At 41.2% G+C, this 20380-nt stretch overlaps 2 protein-coding genes across 8 annotated transcripts in view; one reads left to right on the top strand and one right to left on the bottom strand.

The window, feature by feature from the left end:
* Positions 1 to 13533, top strand: part of Eml5 (EMAP like 5) — a 107618-nt gene extending 94085 nt beyond the window's left edge. The window contains exons 32-42 of one of the 7 annotated variants that reach the window (XM_051150308.1): positions 1119 to 1292; positions 2511 to 2714; positions 4509 to 4647; positions 7159 to 7273; positions 8951 to 9139; positions 9287 to 9459; positions 11115 to 11277; positions 11753 to 11856; positions 12373 to 12526; positions 13043 to 13143; positions 13376 to 13533. In XM_051150308.1, the coding sequence (XP_051006265.1) occupies positions 1119 to 1292; positions 2511 to 2714; positions 4509 to 4647; positions 7159 to 7273; positions 8951 to 9139; positions 9287 to 9459; positions 11115 to 11277; positions 11753 to 11856; positions 12373 to 12526; positions 13043 to 13143; positions 13376 to 13412 (1553 nt within the window). In that variant the 3' untranslated portion in view covers positions 13413 to 13533. Of the gene's footprint in view, positions 1 to 1118; positions 1293 to 2510; positions 2720 to 4489; positions 4648 to 7158; positions 7274 to 8950; positions 9140 to 9286; positions 9460 to 11114; positions 11278 to 11752; positions 11857 to 12372; positions 12527 to 13042; positions 13144 to 13375 lie in introns of those variants that run through there. The other 6 variants (XM_051150299.1, XM_051150318.1, XM_051150334.1 and 3 more) reach the window with 6 other exon arrangements.
* A 1880-nt stretch (positions 13534 to 15413) lies between these two features.
* The window catches only part of Zc3h14 (zinc finger CCCH-type containing 14), a 46365-nt gene continuing 41398 nt past the window's right edge, over positions 15414 to 20380 (bottom strand). The window contains exons 13-17 of the mRNA XM_051150289.1: positions 19402 to 19522; positions 18597 to 18733; positions 18222 to 18313; positions 17821 to 17927; positions 15414 to 16896 (exon numbers count right to left, since the gene is read on the bottom strand). Of these exons, the coding sequence (XP_051006246.1) occupies positions 16890 to 16896; positions 17821 to 17927; positions 18222 to 18313; positions 18597 to 18733; positions 19402 to 19522 (464 nt within the window). The 3' untranslated portion in view covers positions 15414 to 16889. The remainder of the gene's footprint in view (positions 16897 to 17820; positions 17928 to 18221; positions 18314 to 18596; positions 18734 to 19401; positions 19523 to 20380) is intronic.

The raw sequence follows: 20380 nt of genomic DNA, 5'->3' as shown, positions 1-20380 counted from the left end.
TTGATCTCTCAAGTATGCTTGGCACTGTTCTGAAGATTTTTCTTACATCCCGTTATGTAATCATCACACATATTATTGATGGTAGACACTATTTTGCTAATTAGCTAATTTGCTAACATCATATAGCTAGTACAAAATTTATAAGCTTTTTTTATTGAACATATATCAACAAATTATTTAAATGTTTAATAGTAAGTAATTTCTATGACTAATTTCATCATGGCTTATGAACTAAGAAAGCAATTAAATTAATAACATATATCTGTTCTTATGTGTTCATTTACAAACATATCAACATCTAAGCCTATAAAAACTTGGGTTTTTCAACTATAATTTTTCTAAACAATAAGTATGAGCAGAAAATATTCCCCAGATATTTCTGTTTTATGCTTTTAATAGAGTGCAGTGAGATTCTGTTCTCTGACTAGTCCACTGTTAATCTACCCAACACAGTAAGCTAGGGCTTGCTCCCTTGGTGACATTTGAGTAGGAATTAGCAATTGCCAAATCTAGCCCGGCACTTGCTTTGTGTGACACATAAGCTAAAGATAGTTGCATTTTTCCTTCTTTCTTTTTCTTATTTAAACCAGTTTGGATAGTTGGAGGAAAAAAAATCAAAAACTCATAATAAAAATTATATGGAATTCAAGTTTCTGTATCCATAAATAATTATTTGGTACAGCCATGCTCTGCTCTATATGTCATCTGCAGTAGCTTTGCATTAAATGTGCAATTTTCATATAACTTCTATGAAGATTGAAAAATGAAAAATTTAAATTTTCCACTTAAGAGCCTTGCCTCTTCTAAGCTGTGGTTTCTCACTGACTGCTGCCTGTAGTCCTCAAGCACACATCTTGTTTTGATGAGCTATTTAAATAATTGTCTGGTTCCTTCGTCTAAATGCTCTTTTCTTGAAAGTGCCGTTTATAATATATGCTGAAGGGTTTTGTATCCTTTCCTTTCCTCTCCTTTTAATTTTTTTTAAAGTTTAGCTTCAGTTTTGAGCTGTTATAAATACATCCCTTTAAGTACATATTTCCATATGTCCAACGTGTATGCCGGATTCAGAGGTGGGAGTGTGGAGATGGTTGTAACCCTGGGATTTTATCTCTGTGCAGCTACAGCCCCGTCTGTGCATATCTGGGATGCAGTGAACAAGCAGACGTTGTCTGTACTGAGATGCTCCCACTCCAAGGGTGTGTGCTCCGTCAGCTTCAGCGCTACTGGGAAGCTGCTGCTGTCTGTAGGGCTCGACCCAGAGCACACGGTCACCATCTGGAGATGGCAGGAAGGTGGGACGCTTCTCATGTCTGTACTGAAAGCAAGAGCCCTAGGCAGCATGGGTGCTGCCTTTTAGCCTTTGACTTAAGTTAGTGATTGAAACCATTTTTCGTTACAGTCCTACAAAACACGTAGCACACAAAAGCTCTGTAGCCATAAGCTCAAGAAACATGAAACGGGAAACCACAGTTGGTATTCAAACTGACTCGCTATGATTTCCTTCCAGTAAGAAACTGTGTCTGTGGTTTTGCTAATGATTTGATTAGTTCTGAAGTATTTTAATAAAAAATGAAAACTGAACCAGGTGCAGTGGCGCGCCTGTAATCCCAGTAGTCACGGAGGCAGAGGCAGGAGGATTGCTGTGAATTCAAAGCCAGCCTGGTCTACACAAAGGGAGTCCAAGACAGCCAAGGCTACACAGAGAAACCCTGTCTTGAAAAAACAAAAACACAAAACAAAACCCAAAACAAAGAAACAAATCTGTCAGGCATGGGGGCACTTGCCTGTAATCTCAGCATCGGGAGGGTGAGGCAAGAGAATGACCCTGAGTTTGAAGCCAGCCTGGACTACATATCAAATTCAAGGCAATCTAAAATATATAATTGGGACTCTGTCCCAAAGAAAAAGAATATTGAGATCCAACCCAGTGTAGGCATACACACACACACACACAAACACACACGCACACACACATGCACACGCACACACACCACATACTACACAGGTGACCTGCCACTGAACTACAATCCCTTAACCCATGAAAGATACACACACATTCTTTTTTGAGACAGAGTCTTACTGTGTAGCTCTGGCTGGCTTGGTATTCACTGCATAGATACCTGGCTGGCTTCAGATTCACAGAGATCCCCCTGCGTCTACCTCTTAAGAGTGCTGGATTGAGAACAGAAGCCCAATAGACTAAATTCCCAAACACACTGTAGAGAGAACATTTAAAATTAATGGTGCTACACAGAAAAAGGTATGGCCCTTAAATTGGCCTCCAAAATTGTCACAAAGTAGTCCATGAATCTGTGTCACTTACGTGACCCAGTGATTATAGGTCATGTGGACCCTGCTAAGTAGTAGAGCAAAGGTCAAGACCTTGTAAGCATTTGTATTGGGGTTTTTGTTTTGTTTTAAGCTATGTAATTCGAGGAAACTGTTCAGTCTTGTTAATTAGCTTGGTTCTTATATTGACCTGAAACATTTTATTGTGTCTTCTGTATTAGGGGCCAGAATTGCCAGCAGAGCTGGACACAACCAACGGATTTTTGTAGCAGAATTTCGACCAGACTCAGACACCCAGTTTGTCTCTGTGGGTATAAAGCACGTGAAGTTCTGGACCCTGGCAGGAAGGGCTCTTCTCAGCAAAAAGGGGCTTCTGAGCACTCTGGAAGATGCCCGGATGCAGACGATGCTTGCTGTTGCATTTGGTGCAGTATGTCTGTTAAAGTGCTGTGCGATGTTGTGGTCTTGAAGCCGTTGTGTTGTCTGTTCACAAGCAGCATTAATATTGTCCGGGGATGATAACCCGGCATCCCAGCCAAGGAGATAAGTCTCCTTTTAAAAGCCCAGTCTTCTTAAACGTTAACGACTGGCAAGAAAGTGAATGCCGTCATTACTGTAAAACATCTGCCTCCTTGGCTCATTGCTGTTCTCCAGGGCTTCATTAGCCGTGCATTTGCCGCCTTCCACATCCCCAGTCTCCGAGAGCTTCCCCTGCTCCTCACATGCGTTAGAGAAAAAGAAAAGGAACAGAGAAAACATGCTCAGGTGACTTCTGTCAGGGCAGACTTCCGTTTAGTGTCATGTCATTGGAGCTCCAGGCCCACGACTCATTCAGGGAAGGTGGAAGCTGAGAGCAGAGAACAGGGTCCCTGCCCTTAGTGGAGAGAGAGTTCAGGGGCCTCTCGCTTTCTCTCCTACCACCCACCTGGGTCTGTACTTTAGACTCACATCTCTCCCTTGAATACCCTGCCCTGGTGAGGCTTTTCAGATTCTTCGGTTCCAAAGAAAACGAAGTAGATTTTTTTTTTAAAGTGGGTATTAGATATTTTAAGAAAGAAAGCTACAAGTTTAAAAGAGTTTGACACCCATACTTAAACAAACGAACAAAGAAACAAAATGACTAACAATATCAAATGGATGGAACCTCTTGTGTATTTTTAATATAAGAATAGTCACTTGAGCTGGACATGGTGGTGCACTCTTTTACTCCCAGCAGTCAGGAGGCCGAGGCAGGCAGGTTGCTATGAGTTTGGGGCCGGCCTGGTCTGCAAAGCTTATCCAGGACAGCCAAGGCTACACAGAGAAGCCCTGTCTCAACATAAAAGAGAGAAAGAGGGAGAGAGAGGGGAGAGGGGAAGAGAGAAAACAGACACTTGTTTCCAAAAGAAAACCCAGGTTGGAATGTAATGACCTTGGCACTTGATCTGCCCATGCCAGATGAACTCTCTTTAGTGATAAAACTACTTTGTAGCTGAGTGTCCATTCTTGGTTAAAGGGATAAATAAATAAATATAGGAGAAATGTGGCTTTTTAATGTGTGAAGCAATAGTGTTACCAGAATATTTTCTTACAAGATAGGTTTTTATTCAGTATAAGCATTTTTAAATGCTATAACTATACATGAAAACATGAAACTACATAGATAGTTATAGGCAGCCATGTGATGCTTCTGTGCTAGGGGCTGGGAAAGGGAAAAGGAGGAACAGTGCTGGCATTCACAGCTGATGCATGCTCTCACTGCAGAGAGCATGGAGCAGTGCTTCTTCTAGGCCCGCAGGATTAGCAGGGTCTCTGGCTTTGCTGTGGGTAATAGACTTACTTTCTGTGATGGAAATCCTTACCAAGTGAGCTGTATTCATCCAGTCCCTAGCTGCACCGTGTTCTCCTCCTAGTGTTTAGTGACCTTTGAAGTAGCTATTAGGCAGCAAAAGGCACTGACCCAAAGAACAATGTGAGTGAGAGTTACAGTACTTCAGGAGAGATCTGCCCCAGGCTGAGCCTGCTAGTAGAGGACAGACTCAGGAAAGGGAGCAGCTTCACTTCAGCCTCCTGCCCTGGGTCCAGCGTCCCCCACCACACCTTGCATGTGCTTCGTCAAAGCAGCTGAAGTAGCATTCCACTTGCGTAGCGGATGACATCTGTTTGACCTCTCTTTGGACTTTTGATGAGTTTGTCTCCCCCCTTCCCCACTCCTTTTCAGAATAACTTGACGTTTACAGGTACCATCAGTGGTGATGTCTGTGTGTGGAAAGATCACATATTGTGTAGAGTGGTGGCTAGAGCGCACAATGGGCCTGTGTTTGCCATGTATACCACCCTGCGAGACGGACTGATTGTAACTGGCGGCAAGGAAAGGCCGTGAGTCCTTTTTCATATCCTCACACATTTGTTATCTACCCACGGCATCCAGCTAGGATTTGAGCCTCTGTCTTTCAGGCTGCACAGGTTGAGCTGTTCATGTACTTCTCCTCCATTGCTAATTATGGATGGTTCTTTGGATCCTCTAAATTCTTGTCCTAATTGATTTTTTTTTTCATTTTATTTTTCATTTGTTTTTTTGTGCTTATTTTCTGTGTAGGAGGTGGAAGGTATGGACCCCAGCACTTGTGTGGAAATCAGGGGACAACGTGTGGGATTGGGTTCTCTCCTTCCACCGTGTGCATTCCAGGGGCCAAACTCAGATCATTAGGCTTAGAGCACCATTAACCCACTATGCCACTTGCCTCCCTATTTTTGGACATGTTAGCTGCACCTGGACTGCAGCCAGAGTGTTACTTGTCTGAGATAGGCATGGGCAGTTGCCTTCTGACTGAGATGCTGTCCAAATCCTGTGTGCTTGCATCACTGCTGACAGTACACAGAGGGAAACCCCTCCCTATAGAACCCAGGCTACATCTTCATCCCTGTGGCCTTGCTGTAAGTCTCCTATAACCAAATGAGAGAGGAGGGAGAAGGTGCTAGAGACAGCCTCATGACGTCATTCTTACAATCCCTCAAACACAATCGTGAGGAGAGACCTTTGTCTAAGTCACTTCCAAATATCCAGAAGGTAACCAGATACTTAAAGTGGATCTCTGGGCTGAGGTTGAGGACTTGCTGAGTAAAAGTGCTTCCTCCATGTACCTGATGACCTGAGGACCAATCCCAGAACCCACATAAAAGCTGGAAAACCCAGACCAAGTAGCGCAAGCATTTGTAATTCCAGTACTCTCCCGTGGGGGAAGCCCAGCCAGCCAGCTTGGATCAGCTGCAAAGAAAGTTTGTCTGAAACATGGTGAAAAGGCAAAGGCTGACACCTCTGACCAAATATGCCCACAAACACAACAAAAAATTAAAAAAAAGAAGTAATAATAATAATTAATAAATAAGTAAAATAAAGCTAAGACTGAGGGTTTGAAGAGACAGCCTAGCAGTTATTATGCCCTGCTCTTGCGGAGGACCTGAGTTTAGTTCCCAGCGCTCAGGCTGGGCAGCTCAAAACCACCTGTCACTCCAGCTTCAAACGATCCAGTGCCCTCTGTGGACTCTGAGGGCACCTACACTCACGCACATGCACAGACCCCTCCCCCCAAAACACATATGCACATAATTTTTTTTTTTTTTTTGGTTTTTTGAGACAGGGTCTCTCTGTGTAGCCTTGGCTGTCCTGGACTTGCTTTGTAGACCAGGCTGGCCTCAAACTCACAAAGATCTGCCTGCCTCTGCCTCCTGAGTGCTGGGATTAAAGGCGTGTGCCATCATGCCTGGCTGTGCACATACTTTAAAAAAAAAATCTTAAAAATCAAATTAAGGTTAAGTGTGGTGGTGCACACCTTTAACCCCAGCACCTAGGAAGCAGTGGCAGGCAGGTTTCTGTGAGTTTGAGGCCAGTCTGTGTACATGGTTGCCACAGCTATGCAGTGACTCTGCCTCAAACCCTGTGCTTCTTCCCCTAAAAACAAAAACCATTTGCTACCAGTGTAAAGTCCCCTGCAAGCTAAAAAAAAAAAAAAAAAAAAAGTGGCATACTGTAACTGAGGAGTGCAGTTCTTTCCCTGCAGATTGGAGTCCACAGGTAGCAGCTGAGCACAAGTGGCCAGGCTGTTTCTTTCATGGGAAGGTGTGTTTCCTCCTAATACAAGTAAAATGAAGGAATTATTTTTCAGCTCTTTGAAGAGGACATCCATAAGTGGCTCGATTTTATCCTTTATCTATTACTCCAGATGCTTGTATTTCTCACACTGCCTCATTTCGCACACCTTTACTCACTAATAGCCTGCTACCCTGTTTCAGCAGGAGGCTTTAGTAATTGTAGAAATGTGCTGCCCTTTTGGCCCTTAGAAGTAAACTCTGCAGCAGAGCATCTGTAACCGTCGTTCTTGCTCTGCATCTCACTTACCTTTCTGATGTTAGCAGTGATTCTGTGGGACTGTGTGACGGCTAAGCAGGCCAAGATGCTCATCACAAGTGCCTGCCAAGAGTTTAACCCCTAGGTAAAGGTGGAGGGGCAACAGACTCCAGAGCTGCCCTCTGCCCTCCATGTACACACCATGGTATGTGTACATATACACGACTGTTAAAAACAACAAAATCCCATTTTGTGCATTTTCTTAGTGTAGAGCTATTATGAGAAATTTATTGTAATGTGTAGTGGACTAAGTAAAATTATGTTTGTGACAGAAGAAAATGAATATTTCACAAAATAAAATTTACTGAACTGAGTGTACATTTGACTGAGGTTTAGTATGTATTCTTAAATTGCTGGAAATTTAGAATTCTAGAAGTTATAAATAGAGTGTTTAAGATATCCTGACAACTTAGTGTTATAATGGAAATTATTGTAACAGTCAGGTATAAGTACTTATATGGGTTTTGTTTTTATTTACCTAGGTCAAAAGAAGGAGGCGCAGTTAAACTGTGGGATCAGGAGCTGAGGCGATGCCGGGCCTTCAGGCTTGAGACAGGACAAGTCACAGATTGTGTTCGGTCTGTGTGCAGAGGCAAAGTAAGGTGTTCCTTGAGCCAGTGTGATGCAGCAGAAAATAGAGAGCAGCTGTGGTCCCTGCGCTTTGTGACTTAATAAGCAATATTTAGTGATACATAGGGCTGCTATTATTTACTGTTTACTATACAAAAAACGTGTCTAAACACTACTTAAAACGCCGTTTTGTCTCGAATCTGCTGATTGAACTATGTTAAGATAGGTTTGAAAATCACCATTGACTAGTTTTTATTAGAGTAGCTTTCTCCGTGGGTCTCCAGCAACAGCAGATTTCCACAGTGCTGCTCGCTGTGGCCTGAGGAATCCCTCTCTTAGGGACTTCACTCACATGTGGCCAGGATGTGCGATGAATGAAGCAGAGAGGGGGTTGGCCGGGCACGAGGGGCCTGAGGGTTGGGGAGGTTTCATAGTACCTTGCTCAAAGGTTGTAACTTAGAGCCAGGGTCAAGGTTAAGCAGAGCTTATTTTAAGATGTGCTTGTTCTGTGGGTATGGGTGTTGTACATGCATGTGTATCTGTGTACTGTGTGTATGCCTCATGCCCACAGAAGCCAGGAGGAGGCATCATGTCCCCTGGAACTGTAGTACATGTGGTTGTGAGCTGTGGAACCAAACTGCAAGAACAGCAGCCGCTCTAATAGCTAAACTGTCTCTCTAGCCGTTTATGCCAAGTTTTAAATTAAAATTTTACAAACTAAGTTTTAAAATGGGCTGCTACTTATCTTACATTAGCGAATCTCCCTTCGTAGATGAGATTGGCAGGTGGGTTACGGGACAGATGTACTGTTTAGGGTCATGGGTGAGGAATGAATGCTGTTGAAGCTAAACTCAGACACCACCTCTGAGGTGGTCTTGCCTAAGCCTCCTGTGAGCTGGAGTTACAGATGTGCACCTCCACACGCAGCTCAGTGCACCTGTCTCCCAGAAAAGAGTTACTGTCTCTTTTAGAAAGTCCTACTAGCCAGGCACTGCTTTTAATCCCAGCACTTGGGAGGCACAAGCAGTTGGGTCTCTCAGTTCAAGGCCAACCTTGTCTACAGAGTGAGTTCCAGGTTTATACAGAGAAACCCTGTCTCAAAAAAACAAAACCAAAAACCAAAACAAAACAAAAACACAAAGCAAAACAAAACCAACAAAAAAAACCCCACAAAACAAACAAAAAAACAAAATAGATAGTCTCCCTGATAATTTGGGGTGGGGGTTTGTTTTCAGATGCATCCAATCAAATGCCTGAGGCTTTCTTTCTCTTTCAGTGTCTCTTTAATTTTCCCTTTTATGTTTCTCTTAAAAGCAGCAAAACCTCCATTTCCATAAAGACCGTTAATGCACTTGCACTGTGTGCCTTAAGTCAGATGCATGTGCTGTCCTGTCTGTGTACTTACATCCTAGTTAGGTTTACTTCTTTTCTTGAGACAAGTCCTGCTGTGCAGTCCAGGCTGGTCTGGAACTTGCAGTCAATTATTTCCCATTCTGGAGATCCTAACGTCATCATAGTCAAAGCCCAAACTCTGATTATTGAAGAGGTTGTTTCTAGCACAGACTCTGCCATCAGTAGCCCAGGGGTGCCGTAGGTGTGTGTCCCTAGGAACAAAAATGTTTGCACAAGCTAATTGCCTTGCACCTTGTTCAAAGCATGCGACTGTTGTATCACATTAAGTGTATTGGTCCCTTTGCTTTTCAGGGCAAGATACTAGTTGGAACAAGGAATGCGGAAATAATTGAAGTTGGAGAGAAAAATGCAGCATGTAACATTTTAGTTAATGGTCATGTGGATGGGCCAATCTGGGGACTAGCAACACATCCTTCAAGGGATTTTTTCCTTTCTGCTGCAGAAGATGGGACAGTGAGACTCTGGGATATTGCTGATAAAGTAGGTATAAACACTTTTTAATGAGAGGTTGCAGATTTTAAGAAGTGAAAAACCTCAACTGCCAGCTTTAACTTGCTATTATTTTGAGGTTTGGGGAAAATTGGTTTCAGTTGTAAATGTTTCCTGTGACTCTTTCTTCTTATACAGAAGATGCTAAACAAAGTGAATTTGGGACATGCTGCTCGGACAGTATGTTACAGCCCTGAAGGGGACATGGTTGCTATTGGAATGAAAAATGGAGAATTTATTATATTACTTGTGAGCTCTCTAAAAATATGGGGGAAGAAGAGAGACAGGCGATGTGCAATCCATGATATCAGGTTAGTCAAGAGAGGGAATGGCTTTTCTAGTTGATTTTTACAATAACCAGTATGAACTTTAAAAATCTTCCTCATACATCCAGATTAGGTCCTGATCTTATTTTTGCAGGATGGGGGATACCGATGGCCCCAACACCTCCAGATGTTACACCAGCTGTGAACTGCTTATCAAAATTAAAAATCCCAATGAACAGCTGGGCGTGGTGGCGCACGCCTTTAATCCCAGCACTTGGGAGGCAGAAGCAGGTAGATTGCTGTGAGTTCGAGGCCAGCCTGGTCTACAAAGCGAGTCTAGGATAGCCAAGGCTACACAGGGAAACCCTGTCTCGAAAACCAAAACAAAATCCCAATGAACATCATCACCTATACAGTGCCCTATGGTACCAGCTACTAAACATGCACAGTAAACTCAGTGTGCTGAGGACTGTTTTGTACTGTTAATACAGGAGGGCCGGCAGCCATCAAGAAGTTTGAAAACCTTTGCTTCATCTCAGCAAGGGCACCACAGGTCAACTGTGGACGTCCTCCTGACTGCCTTTTACATGCCTTCCCTGGATCTGCATTCCTGGCTCATTCACTCAGCCAAGACTCACTGAATATCTATTTCCCAGAATTCAAATTAACAAAAGCCTTTTTGGAAAGATTACATTTGGTGGGTGTGTGTACACATGCACATGCCACACACTGCACAAGTGGTGGTCAAAGGGCAACGCGTGCTCTCCTTCCGCCACGTGGACTCCAGGGATTGCACGCAGGTTGTGAGGCTTGAGAGCAGGAGCCTTTACCTTCGGCCACAGCCTCTGTGACCTCTGGCCCTTTCTTGATCCTGTGTTTCTTAGTGCTTAAACTAATTTCCATAATAGTTACCCTTCCAGAACATTGTGGTAAGATTATTGGGTCCAGGTCTCTCAAAAATGGGTCTTTTCAGCTGTAAAACCCTTTTATAAAGGAAATCTCAAGGAACTTGAAACATGTAGAACTTTTAACAGTGGCTTTCCTTCACCCCTACATGTCTCTGATGTTACTCAACAGGACTCATGGGACATTTTCTAAAACTGAGTTTGTCCCCTACTGTTTCTCATGACTGACAGGGGAGAAGTTTTATTTTTTAACTTTTAACAAATATTCTTCCATCCTAACAACCTGAGTGAACTCATCTGGCTGTGTTTGGATATTAAGACATTTTTCTATCTTATGAAGTATGTTCACTTAGCAATTCTGGATTTTTTTTTTTTTTTTTTAAGTTATTTCGAGTTGTGGTGGCACACACCTTTTTAATCACAACACTTGGGAGGCAGAAACAGGTAGATCTCTCAGTTTGAGGCTAGCCTAGTCTTTTAGAACAAGTTCCAGGACAGCAGAGGCTACAGAGAAACTGTCTCAAAAGAACAAACAAACAAACAAACAAAAAAAGTTCTTTTAAAATTATAATTGGAAGACAAATATTTAATATGTAAGTAAAATGTAAGGGCCTTTACTAAATGTTAATAGGCAAATACAGTCTGTGTGCATGGTCGGTTGTCTTCTAGGTGACTTAAAGCCATATGAACTGATTTCCAGGTGCTAGAGGAAGTCCCTGATCGTAAAAAGTTAAAACAATTCCGTGGAACTTAACACTTTTTTTTTTTCTTTTCTCTAACATTTTATGAACTCAGATTTAGTCCAGATTCCCGGTATTTGGCGGTGGGTTCTAGTGAGAACTCAGTGGACTTTTATGACTTAACACTGGGGCCCACCCTTAACAGAATCAGCTACTGCAAAGACATTCCAAGCTTTGTCATTCAAATGGACTTCTCTGCAGACAGCAAACATCTCCAGGTACAGCTCCAGTACTGCACCCAGTTTATAATGATGCTTGCTTGTGTATTTCTTTATTGAATGCATTTTAAGCCCCAGGTATGACAGCACAACTCTGTATTAATGTAAATGTTATTTGTATAATTAAATTTGTATAAATTTAATTACTCTTAATTTCTGTATCCGATTCTTTGTGAAATTTTACTGCTTATGTTATGGGTTATGTATATAATTATCATACCCATTATCTCAGAAATGATTTTGTGGCAAGTGATTACAATCTTGCCATTCAGTGGAGTCCAAGAATCGTGGATGGTGCCCTTTAGCCTGTGCTGGGTGTCAGCCCTTGGGACCTGCTCATTCTGCACCTGTGTCTCATTTTCTTACCTCCACATTTTGCTGTAATTTTTGCATCCTCATGATGACACATATAAACATATCTGCTGATAACAGATTTTGCCTACATCTAATGAATTTTTCCTCTCATTGAGAACAGGTTTCTATGGGCTGCTATAAACGGCATGTTTATGAAGTGCCTTCAGGAAAACACCTTATGGATCATGCTGTCATTGACAGGATCACATGGGCTACCTGGACTAGGTAAATGCTTTACTCAAGTAACTTTTGAGGTTAGAAAAGTTGGAAAACATGGAATGGAGACATGGCTCAGTGATGAGTACTTTTCTAGCATGAACAAGGCCACGTTTGAACAGAAAGCAAGAAAACACAACCTAGGAATGGTGGCTTGACTCCTGTTGATCTCTAGCATGTGGGAGGCAGAGAGAATTCTTCCAAGGTTCTAGGCAAGCTTGATCTACAGTGAACCTGAGGCTAGCCAGCAATCGATGTCCAAGATCATCTCAAAAAACAAGAGCAGGAAATTCCTGTTGCTGAAGGAAGAGAATGAACCCTGACTCTTCTGACTGAACAGCCCCACACTATCAACAAGTTCTTGAAAAAGACTTTAGTGACCTTAAAGATTTCATGGCATTTTCCTAAACTGTCAACAGCAATGTACATCTAACCTGCACTTGGGAGGCGGAGGCAAATGGTGCTTTTGCTTAATATCACTGAATGTCTGTGTTATTGATGGTGTTTGCTTTCCCCTCTATACAGTATACTAGGAGATGAAGTTATGGGAATCTGGTCCAGACATGCTGAGAAGGCAGATGTCACCTGTGCCTGTGTGTCTCACTCAGGAATTAGCCTTGTGACAGGAGATGACTTTGGCATGGTTAAATTATATGACTTTCCATGCCCAGAAAAATTTGTAAGTTTGTTTAGTATTTTTTATCACTTCAGTTGTATCTTAAGATGATTAATCTTTGTTTCATATTTAAAATGTTATGGTTGATATAAAAATACTGTAATTTCTAAAGCTTTCATCAAACGTCAACACCCAAAGTAAAATCTATTAAAAATAAGTCTTCCAGGCCAGGTGTGGTGGTGCCCACATTTGATCCCAGCACTTGAGAGGCAGAGGCAGGTAGATTCATGAGTTCAAGGATAGCCTGGTAAGACTCCCTGCCTCCCGCCACAACCCAATCTTCCCCATAGTCTTTGGAAACTCATAGGAAAGTTCTGATGAGCTTAAACATCAAACCTATAATCAATTATAGGTTCTAATCTCTCCCCCCCTTTTCAGAGAAAATATAGGACTACCCAAATTTGTTGTTATGTAGATCTGTAAGTCTTCACAGTAATCCCTACTCTCGTGAAGAATTACGGGTTGCTCTAGGAACCTTTGTGTACATCACTGCTGAGAGAGCTTTGCTTCTATTTTTAGGCAAAGCATAAGAGGTTCTTGGGTCATTCCCCTCATGTGACAAATATTCGATTTACCAGTGGTGATCGACACGTTGTCAGTGCCGGAGGCGATGATTGCAGGTCAGTACTTTGTCAGTCCAGAAAGAATACGGCTACTTTGTTAGTATTAAAACAACTCCATATAGCTGTGGTAATGGACACACTGCCAGCATTTATCCAGTGACTCCAAAGCTATTACCCTCATACAAACAGATGAAAAGGAGTGATTGTACACATGATCTGAAAGATAAACTGGCAAAATTTCAAAATCTAGAATGTGACGCAATCCGTTGTTACCTTTTTGTGATTACAGTTTGTTTGTCTGGAAATGTGTACATATGCCTCACTGAAAGGTATGACGCTGAGAAGTCTAAACACTCTCACCTCAAGAGACCAGTTCCACGATGGAAAAACCAAAACCAAACTGCATGGTCAAGTGGTGCTAACTGAAGACTGACAGGGAGCGATGTGCATAACCATCCACACAGTGAAGGGCTGTCAGCTCAAATGCTTGCTGTACGTATAACCCATAACCACACACTGCCAGGGAACCACACCGCAATCAATGACTGAGCATTTGGTAAAAGCAATCTCCTCTTATTATTGAAGAGCGTAGAATTTTGGCAGACTTGGCCAGAAGATTTTTAAGAGTACAGCAGTGTTTAAAAACAAAACCAACAACAACAACAAAATCCTTGGGGGGGCGGGGAAATCTCATTTCTAACATTTCTTCTCAAGGTCTGTCCAATGAAATATTTTGCCCTTGTACAAGGAAAGGAATAAACAATCATCACCCTGAAGTATCAGCTTTCAAAATGCAAACATTTTTCTCAAGGGAACTGACACAGCTTTCCTGGCAAACGTGTCTATTCCTTAGGAAGGTCCTGCAAAGGGCACTTCTTACAGCCTGAACTAAGGAATAGATGCAAAGTCAAATATGACTCTTTTCAATTTTGCGCTGTCAATCTTTGTGTTTAGAAGCCATCTCTGTAAAATTTTGAATCACAATTAAGGCCTCATTAATAGGAAAGTGATACAAATGAACATTCATTTCCAAGTGTACAGTTTTCTTAAGTTTCTGTGATAGCAATAGCTCCTGAGTGATCGAGCTGCTTATTTAAAGGTATGGTCTAAATAATAAATGTTTATTGTGTAAACAGAAGCATTAAATTCATACACTAATTAACAGTGAGCATAAAGTTTTATAGTTTTTTACTGAGAAAGCCTTTAGTTAGATGTATGCCACCCTATAAGGCTATTTTCCAAAAGGAGTGGCTCCAGGTTCATGTGAGGCACTCAGTCAGTCCTTCCACTGTAATGCTGCCAAAGACTGGGACGTCCTGCACAGGACTTTGCTATTTAGCCTGGGTAGAGTTTTCGCAAGATGAAAAATCCAGTAGATGGCCGCGTAAAACTTAATTTTTCTCCATGTGAAGACCCTGAGGACGCTCTACTGGTTTTCTCCATTTTCATCTCACTGTGTGAGTTATCTTTGTAGCATAGATCCTTCCCTGCAGGCTTCTGAACCCTGATTTGGTTTGTTTTCTATCGCTAAAAATTGTGAATATTAAAACCAGAAATGAACACATCACATTAAAGAACTTTTGTCTAAGCAGTGCTTGGAGCCTGGTCAGTTTTAAGGCTGAAGGCTGATGAAGAGACTGCAAGAAACTTAGTGTACTCTTCCATTGCTCTCGCTGAATGGTCCATCTATATTAAATTAGGCCAAGTTTTAGAATGCATTGATATTATACAAAATGACAGTCAAATTAAAGAATTCTTATAAAAAGATAAAATGCTTCAAATTGAAGCATGGTATAGTTCTAAGGCTTCCCTCTGGACAGCTTGCCAGCTTTTAGTTACAACTGTGATAAAGGTGACGAGTCAGAGAATCTGTCCTGTCGTTTTTACAGGTGGGTGTGTGCCTGCAGCATCTGAGTTTATAGCCCAGGGCTGCCATCAGCTATCGTAGACCCACTCGTTTCCTATGTAAATGCATGCCAAAGCACGCAGCACGCCCCAGCGCTCTGCATCAGCAGCCATGCCCATCCCTTCCTCTGTGTGACTTCTTATAGTGTTTTGTTTAGCACAACTATCAGCAATTGCTTTAGGGTCAGAATTGAACAGTAAACCATTTAAATGTAGGGCTAGTGCTTACTTAGCATCCGTAAAGCTCTGGACTTAATCTCTAGCACCAAATATAAGTGGGGCATGCCTATAATCCCAGGTGTGAGCACAGAATCATACATTCAAAGTCCTTAACTACACAGTGAGTTTGAGGCTAGCCTGTGGTACATGAGATTCCCTACCTTAAAAAACATGGCTTTGCTTTGTATAAGCCCTTGTTACCTAGTTCGGTCTTTACTGGACAGTTGTGAGAACACACCTACACACATTCTGAGAAGGTAATAATTAAAATTCTCCCACTGAGATGCAAAGCTAGAACGCCTTAAATTCAACGCACTTGAGAATGAAGACCTGCTGTTTCACTTGAACCTATGCAGCAAGCAGCTTTAGGCCCTGTCTCCTCTGTTCTTTCTGATCTTTCATGGTCACGGCCAGCTTGTCAAATGGCTGACTAATTAGCTAATGCTTTCTCTCTCAGTGGGAAGGAATGACCACAGTAGAAGGCTGGCTTCACAATGTTAAACACAGACTTTTATAGACGTGACTTTATTATCCATCCTTTACGTATCTTAACAGTTTAAATTTGGTCCTGAAAATGTTTGAACTTTTATTATCCTCTTTGCTAACCACCTCTTACACTTTAATTTTTAAAACATCAAATCTCCGTTGTGTGTTATTTAGTTCTAAAACATTTGATACTTCTTGCCTTAACAGTTTCAAAAAACCACACACATAAAACTCTGTAATACAGTAGGCCAAGTTTCATCCTGTTGTGACGTTTACCCATACTATCTCTGCAATTCTACAGTTGTCATTTAAAATATGCCACTAAAATATCAACTTCTACATTTCAAGAATGATCTTTAGTAGTAACTTAAGTATATTTTCTGTGGAGTTATTTCTGACAATATTTTTCAGAATATGGGAATATATATGTATATTTATACTTGTATAGAGTCCAAAGTCTGTTTTCTGATACTTTCTGTAAATAACTGTAAAAATTTTTGTATAATTTTGTTCTCCCAAAATTATTTAAAAATTTTAAGTTAATAGTAAATGGAAGCATTTCAAGGAATTGTTCATGTTTTTGCATCGTTATTCCGTTTACCCCATATGAACATGTCACTACTTAACTTTCACAGAAGGCACAAGACCTTAGTCCACTTTACCAAAGCAGAATTCAAACTGTATTTTGCTTCTCAAAGCAAACATTTTAAGCATTTAAATGAGGAAACTTAATGTCTTTTTACACATTAAAAAGAGAATTTAAACCAGCTGCTCAAAGCTGCCTCAGTGTTTTGACCACTCTTGTTTCCACACTGAGTTACAAACATTGCTTTATCTTTGGGAAAAGTAAAAAGTGATCCTCTGAGGCCACCGGCCTTCCTACGGCACAACAGCCCTGAGCTGCAGCACCACTACCAAAAGTGACGTGAAACAGCAATGTACAAACATGCCGCAAATGTTTTAATAGAATTCGGCTTTTCTTTAAACTGTCTTCATAGTTAAAACGAACAAACAAAAAATGTTGAAACCACTTAATAAACTTACAAACTTGAAAAATTAGACACTTCAGTTAGGCAATAAAATTCATATTATGAAAGCAATATATTCTAAAATTCAAAGACGTGACAAGCTTTGTAGAACATCTTTCATCAGAAGACAAACTGCATGATCTTCTGTCAGGTAGGATTAGGGCATCATTCACTGAATAAATAAAACCAAAAATTTAAAAATTAACAGCCTTACATATAAATACAAATATATGTTAAGTTTTATGTTTAAATAATTCAATTATATAAAGCAGATATAATATAATAAATTAAGCAATTTAACTTCTAGACCACATTAAAATATTCTGAAACTTTAGTATTTTGCCATCACTAAAAGCCTAAGATAACTGACTTGGGATTCTTTTTATTTTTATGCATGTGGAGGCCAGTGGTCAACCTCAGATGTCATCCTTAAAACACTACCCACCACCCTTTTGAAATTCAGGGTCATTGACTAGCCTGGAACTCCAAGTAGGCTGGCTGGCAGCTCTGGGATTACAAGGTGCTCCAAGGCAGGTTCTGGAGATCAAAGATCTCGGATCCTCAAGCGTGTGAGGCCAGCACTTTAGAGACTAAGCAGTCTCCCGAGCCCTGACCTAAGATTGTTCATCATCAGTATGTACAATACACACACGGACAATCCTGATGGCCTCGTGTTATGTTAACTGTTGATACTCAGAAGGGCTGAAGGGTGGAGCTCAGTGGCTGCCATCTGGAGATGATGTAGGTTAAAAAAAAAAAAAGTTATCACATAGCCTGGTGGTGGCACATGCCTTTAATCCCAGCATTTAGGAGGCAGAGGCAGGAGGATCACTTTGAGTACCAGCCTGGTCTACAAAGTCAGTCCAGGACAGCCAAGGCTACACAGAGAAAAGCCTTGTCTTGAAAAACCAAAACAAACAAACAAACAAACAAACAAACAAATAAATAAATAGTCTTTACTGGCTTGGTAGGAAATCATTTTTGCTAAGATATGCTTGTTTAATTAAATGTAAAAGCTAAGGGGAAGAGATAAATTAATACACTTAGCAGGATGTAATTTTAAATAACATTAGACTATAAAAAACTAACTCCTTACCTGGTTTGAGGTCGAATCCATTTCAAGGCATGTCTTGGTGGTACAGTAATGGTGGGATGATAAAATGTGCAGTCTGGTCTTGTACACTGAGTATTAAACCTACAGTGCTACACAGAAGCAAAAGAGGAGCAAAACTTCAGCAAAATGTGCACGATACATACAGGTAAATAAATATACACCCTAACTAACAGAAATGGTAATGGCCCATTGTAATGCCACTGAAAGTCTGGGAATACACCTCCACAGCCCAGGACACCTGCCAACATGTGCACACAAAAAAGACATACACATAACTAAAAATAAAACATACTAAAAACAACAACAACAACAACAACAAAAAACCCAAACAAACCCAAACTACAGAATGAGCGATTACCATTTTTTGGAGAATAAAGTCTTACTTTTGGGTGGTAGAAGGGACACTCCATCTTCTTACAAGCCGGGAAGTACCGGCAGAGCTGACCACTAGAGGACGGCGCCGGCGATGAGACTGCTGACAAGAACCAGAACAAGCAACGCTCAGATCTCTTTGGCAACACCACTCTCAATGCAGTCTACTGGTACTTGTAAGGAGGTGAGACTCATTCAACTGAGAACCACCCCTTATCTATCGGTAAAGATACAATACAGCAGAGTTCTAAAAGAAGGGCAGATTTACTCTTTAAATACTAAAATCATTTCTAAAACTATTTTTTGTTATTTTATTTCACTTACAGCCAAAAAATGTCATTTTCTGCTTTTCTTACCCCAATACAACAGTGCACAAAGTCACTAACCTGGTTTTGGAGTCAGTACTGGGATTCTTCTACTCATGTGAGTGAAGGGACAATCTGCCTTAGTGCACTTTGCATCATATTTACAATTTGGATGCACAAACAAACATTTTTCAGCAAATTTACAATTGGGAAAGGCTCTACAAAACAAAAGGTGTATTCATATTTAACATCTCAATTACTATTATTTTTGTAGGATTTCACAAACATCATGCACAGCTGGAAGATAGCTCAGCCCTGCCCCCGTCCCCCAGTAATAATGGACTAGGCACATAGTTCAGTGGAGCACCTGCCTGAGACACAGGAAGCTCTGACCTCACTCTTCTATGGTGGGGATGGGGGAGGGGGTGGTTATCACAATTTTTTTTAAAAGAGACAGAGAGGGAGAGAAAGGGGTTTTCTCTCTGTGTAGCCTTGGCTGTCCTGGATGCACTTTGTAGACAGCTGGCTTCAAACTCAAAGATCACCTGACTCTGCCTCCCATAGTTTACAGGGTTTACAGGTGTGAGCCACAGTGCTTATTTATTTAATTAATTTATTTATTTGGTTTTCCGAGACAGGGTTTCTCTTTCTCTGTGTAATAGCCCTGGCTGTTCTGGAACTCTCTTTGTAGACCAGGCTGGCCTCAAACTCAGAGATCCACCTGCCTCTGCTTCCCAAGTGCTCTAGGGACAGTTATGATAAGTACCAAGTATCGTGTTTACTTATGTTTATTTACTTCCTTTCATCTCTACAGAGGTAAAAGGAAAAGTTGTAGGATGTGGAGACTACTATGGAGAAAGAATATCCACTTGATATTATTACTCACTTGCAAGGTGAAACGGGATGATGGTACACACACTCATCCCCATTTTTACATGCAGGCCAGTACTTGCAGCGCTCCAAAAGCTTTTCTGGTTTCTGTGCCATACTCAGGTCAGTCATCTCAGCTTCAAAGAGGAATTAAGACCATTTTGTTAATTAGGATTTCAATACAGGGTCTATACAATACATCTGCCCCAAATCTGAGTTTCAATTTTTTATGTTCTTTAATGTTTGCAGCCCTACAAAATAACCCAATCGGTATGGACAGTCCTAGTAATAGAGCCTACAATTAGCAGAAAGGAGACCCTGAGTTGTCATGAAACCTCAAGGTACACAGGGATTCTACAGGTGGTTTTCACCAGAAAGTCTACATTTCAGTCTCACTTCAGAGCTGAAATACAAAAGTAAAGGATGCCAATTTAAAAAACAAATCAAAACAAAGCCATTGATGCTGAAAACATAAGCTAATAATGTGAATAATTTTCACATTCCAGCAAAATGACAAGTGTCCAAATTAAAAATAATATTCATCCCCATTGATGAGGTATAGTCAGCAAAGGTTTGGGCACTAAACTCACCCTGATATCTAGGAAGAAAACAGCTTTACTTAAAATGAACCAGCAACAGCACTGCCTATGGGATGGGGGAGAGGGTCATCTAACAGCAGGGCTGCAGTCTGGCTGGGCGGAAGATGCTAAGTAGACAGACTGGGGAACCATGGCCTGAAGAATGAGCTTCACCAATGGAGTGTCTGCATGAAGCAATGTCCAATTACAGTGTCCACCTACTGTGGCACATGAGAATGGGACCTCTAACTTTTCGTATGACATCTATATGAAATTAATTTATGGCACCAAATAAAATTATACATGAACGCCATAATCTACTGCCTTTTGATCTAGACTTCATCGTTGAGTTTTATGTACTATCTGTTCACATTGTTATGAACCAGACTCTCACTTCAGTTGTGCTGCAGAAGGGTG

This window comes from Acomys russatus, chromosome 1 (genome assembly GCF_903995435.1).
Source record: "Acomys russatus chromosome 1, mAcoRus1.1, whole genome shotgun sequence".
Classification (NCBI taxonomy): domain Eukaryota; kingdom Metazoa; phylum Chordata; class Mammalia; order Rodentia; family Muridae; genus Acomys; species Acomys russatus.
This window is presented reverse-complemented; position numbering and strand designations above follow the sequence as displayed.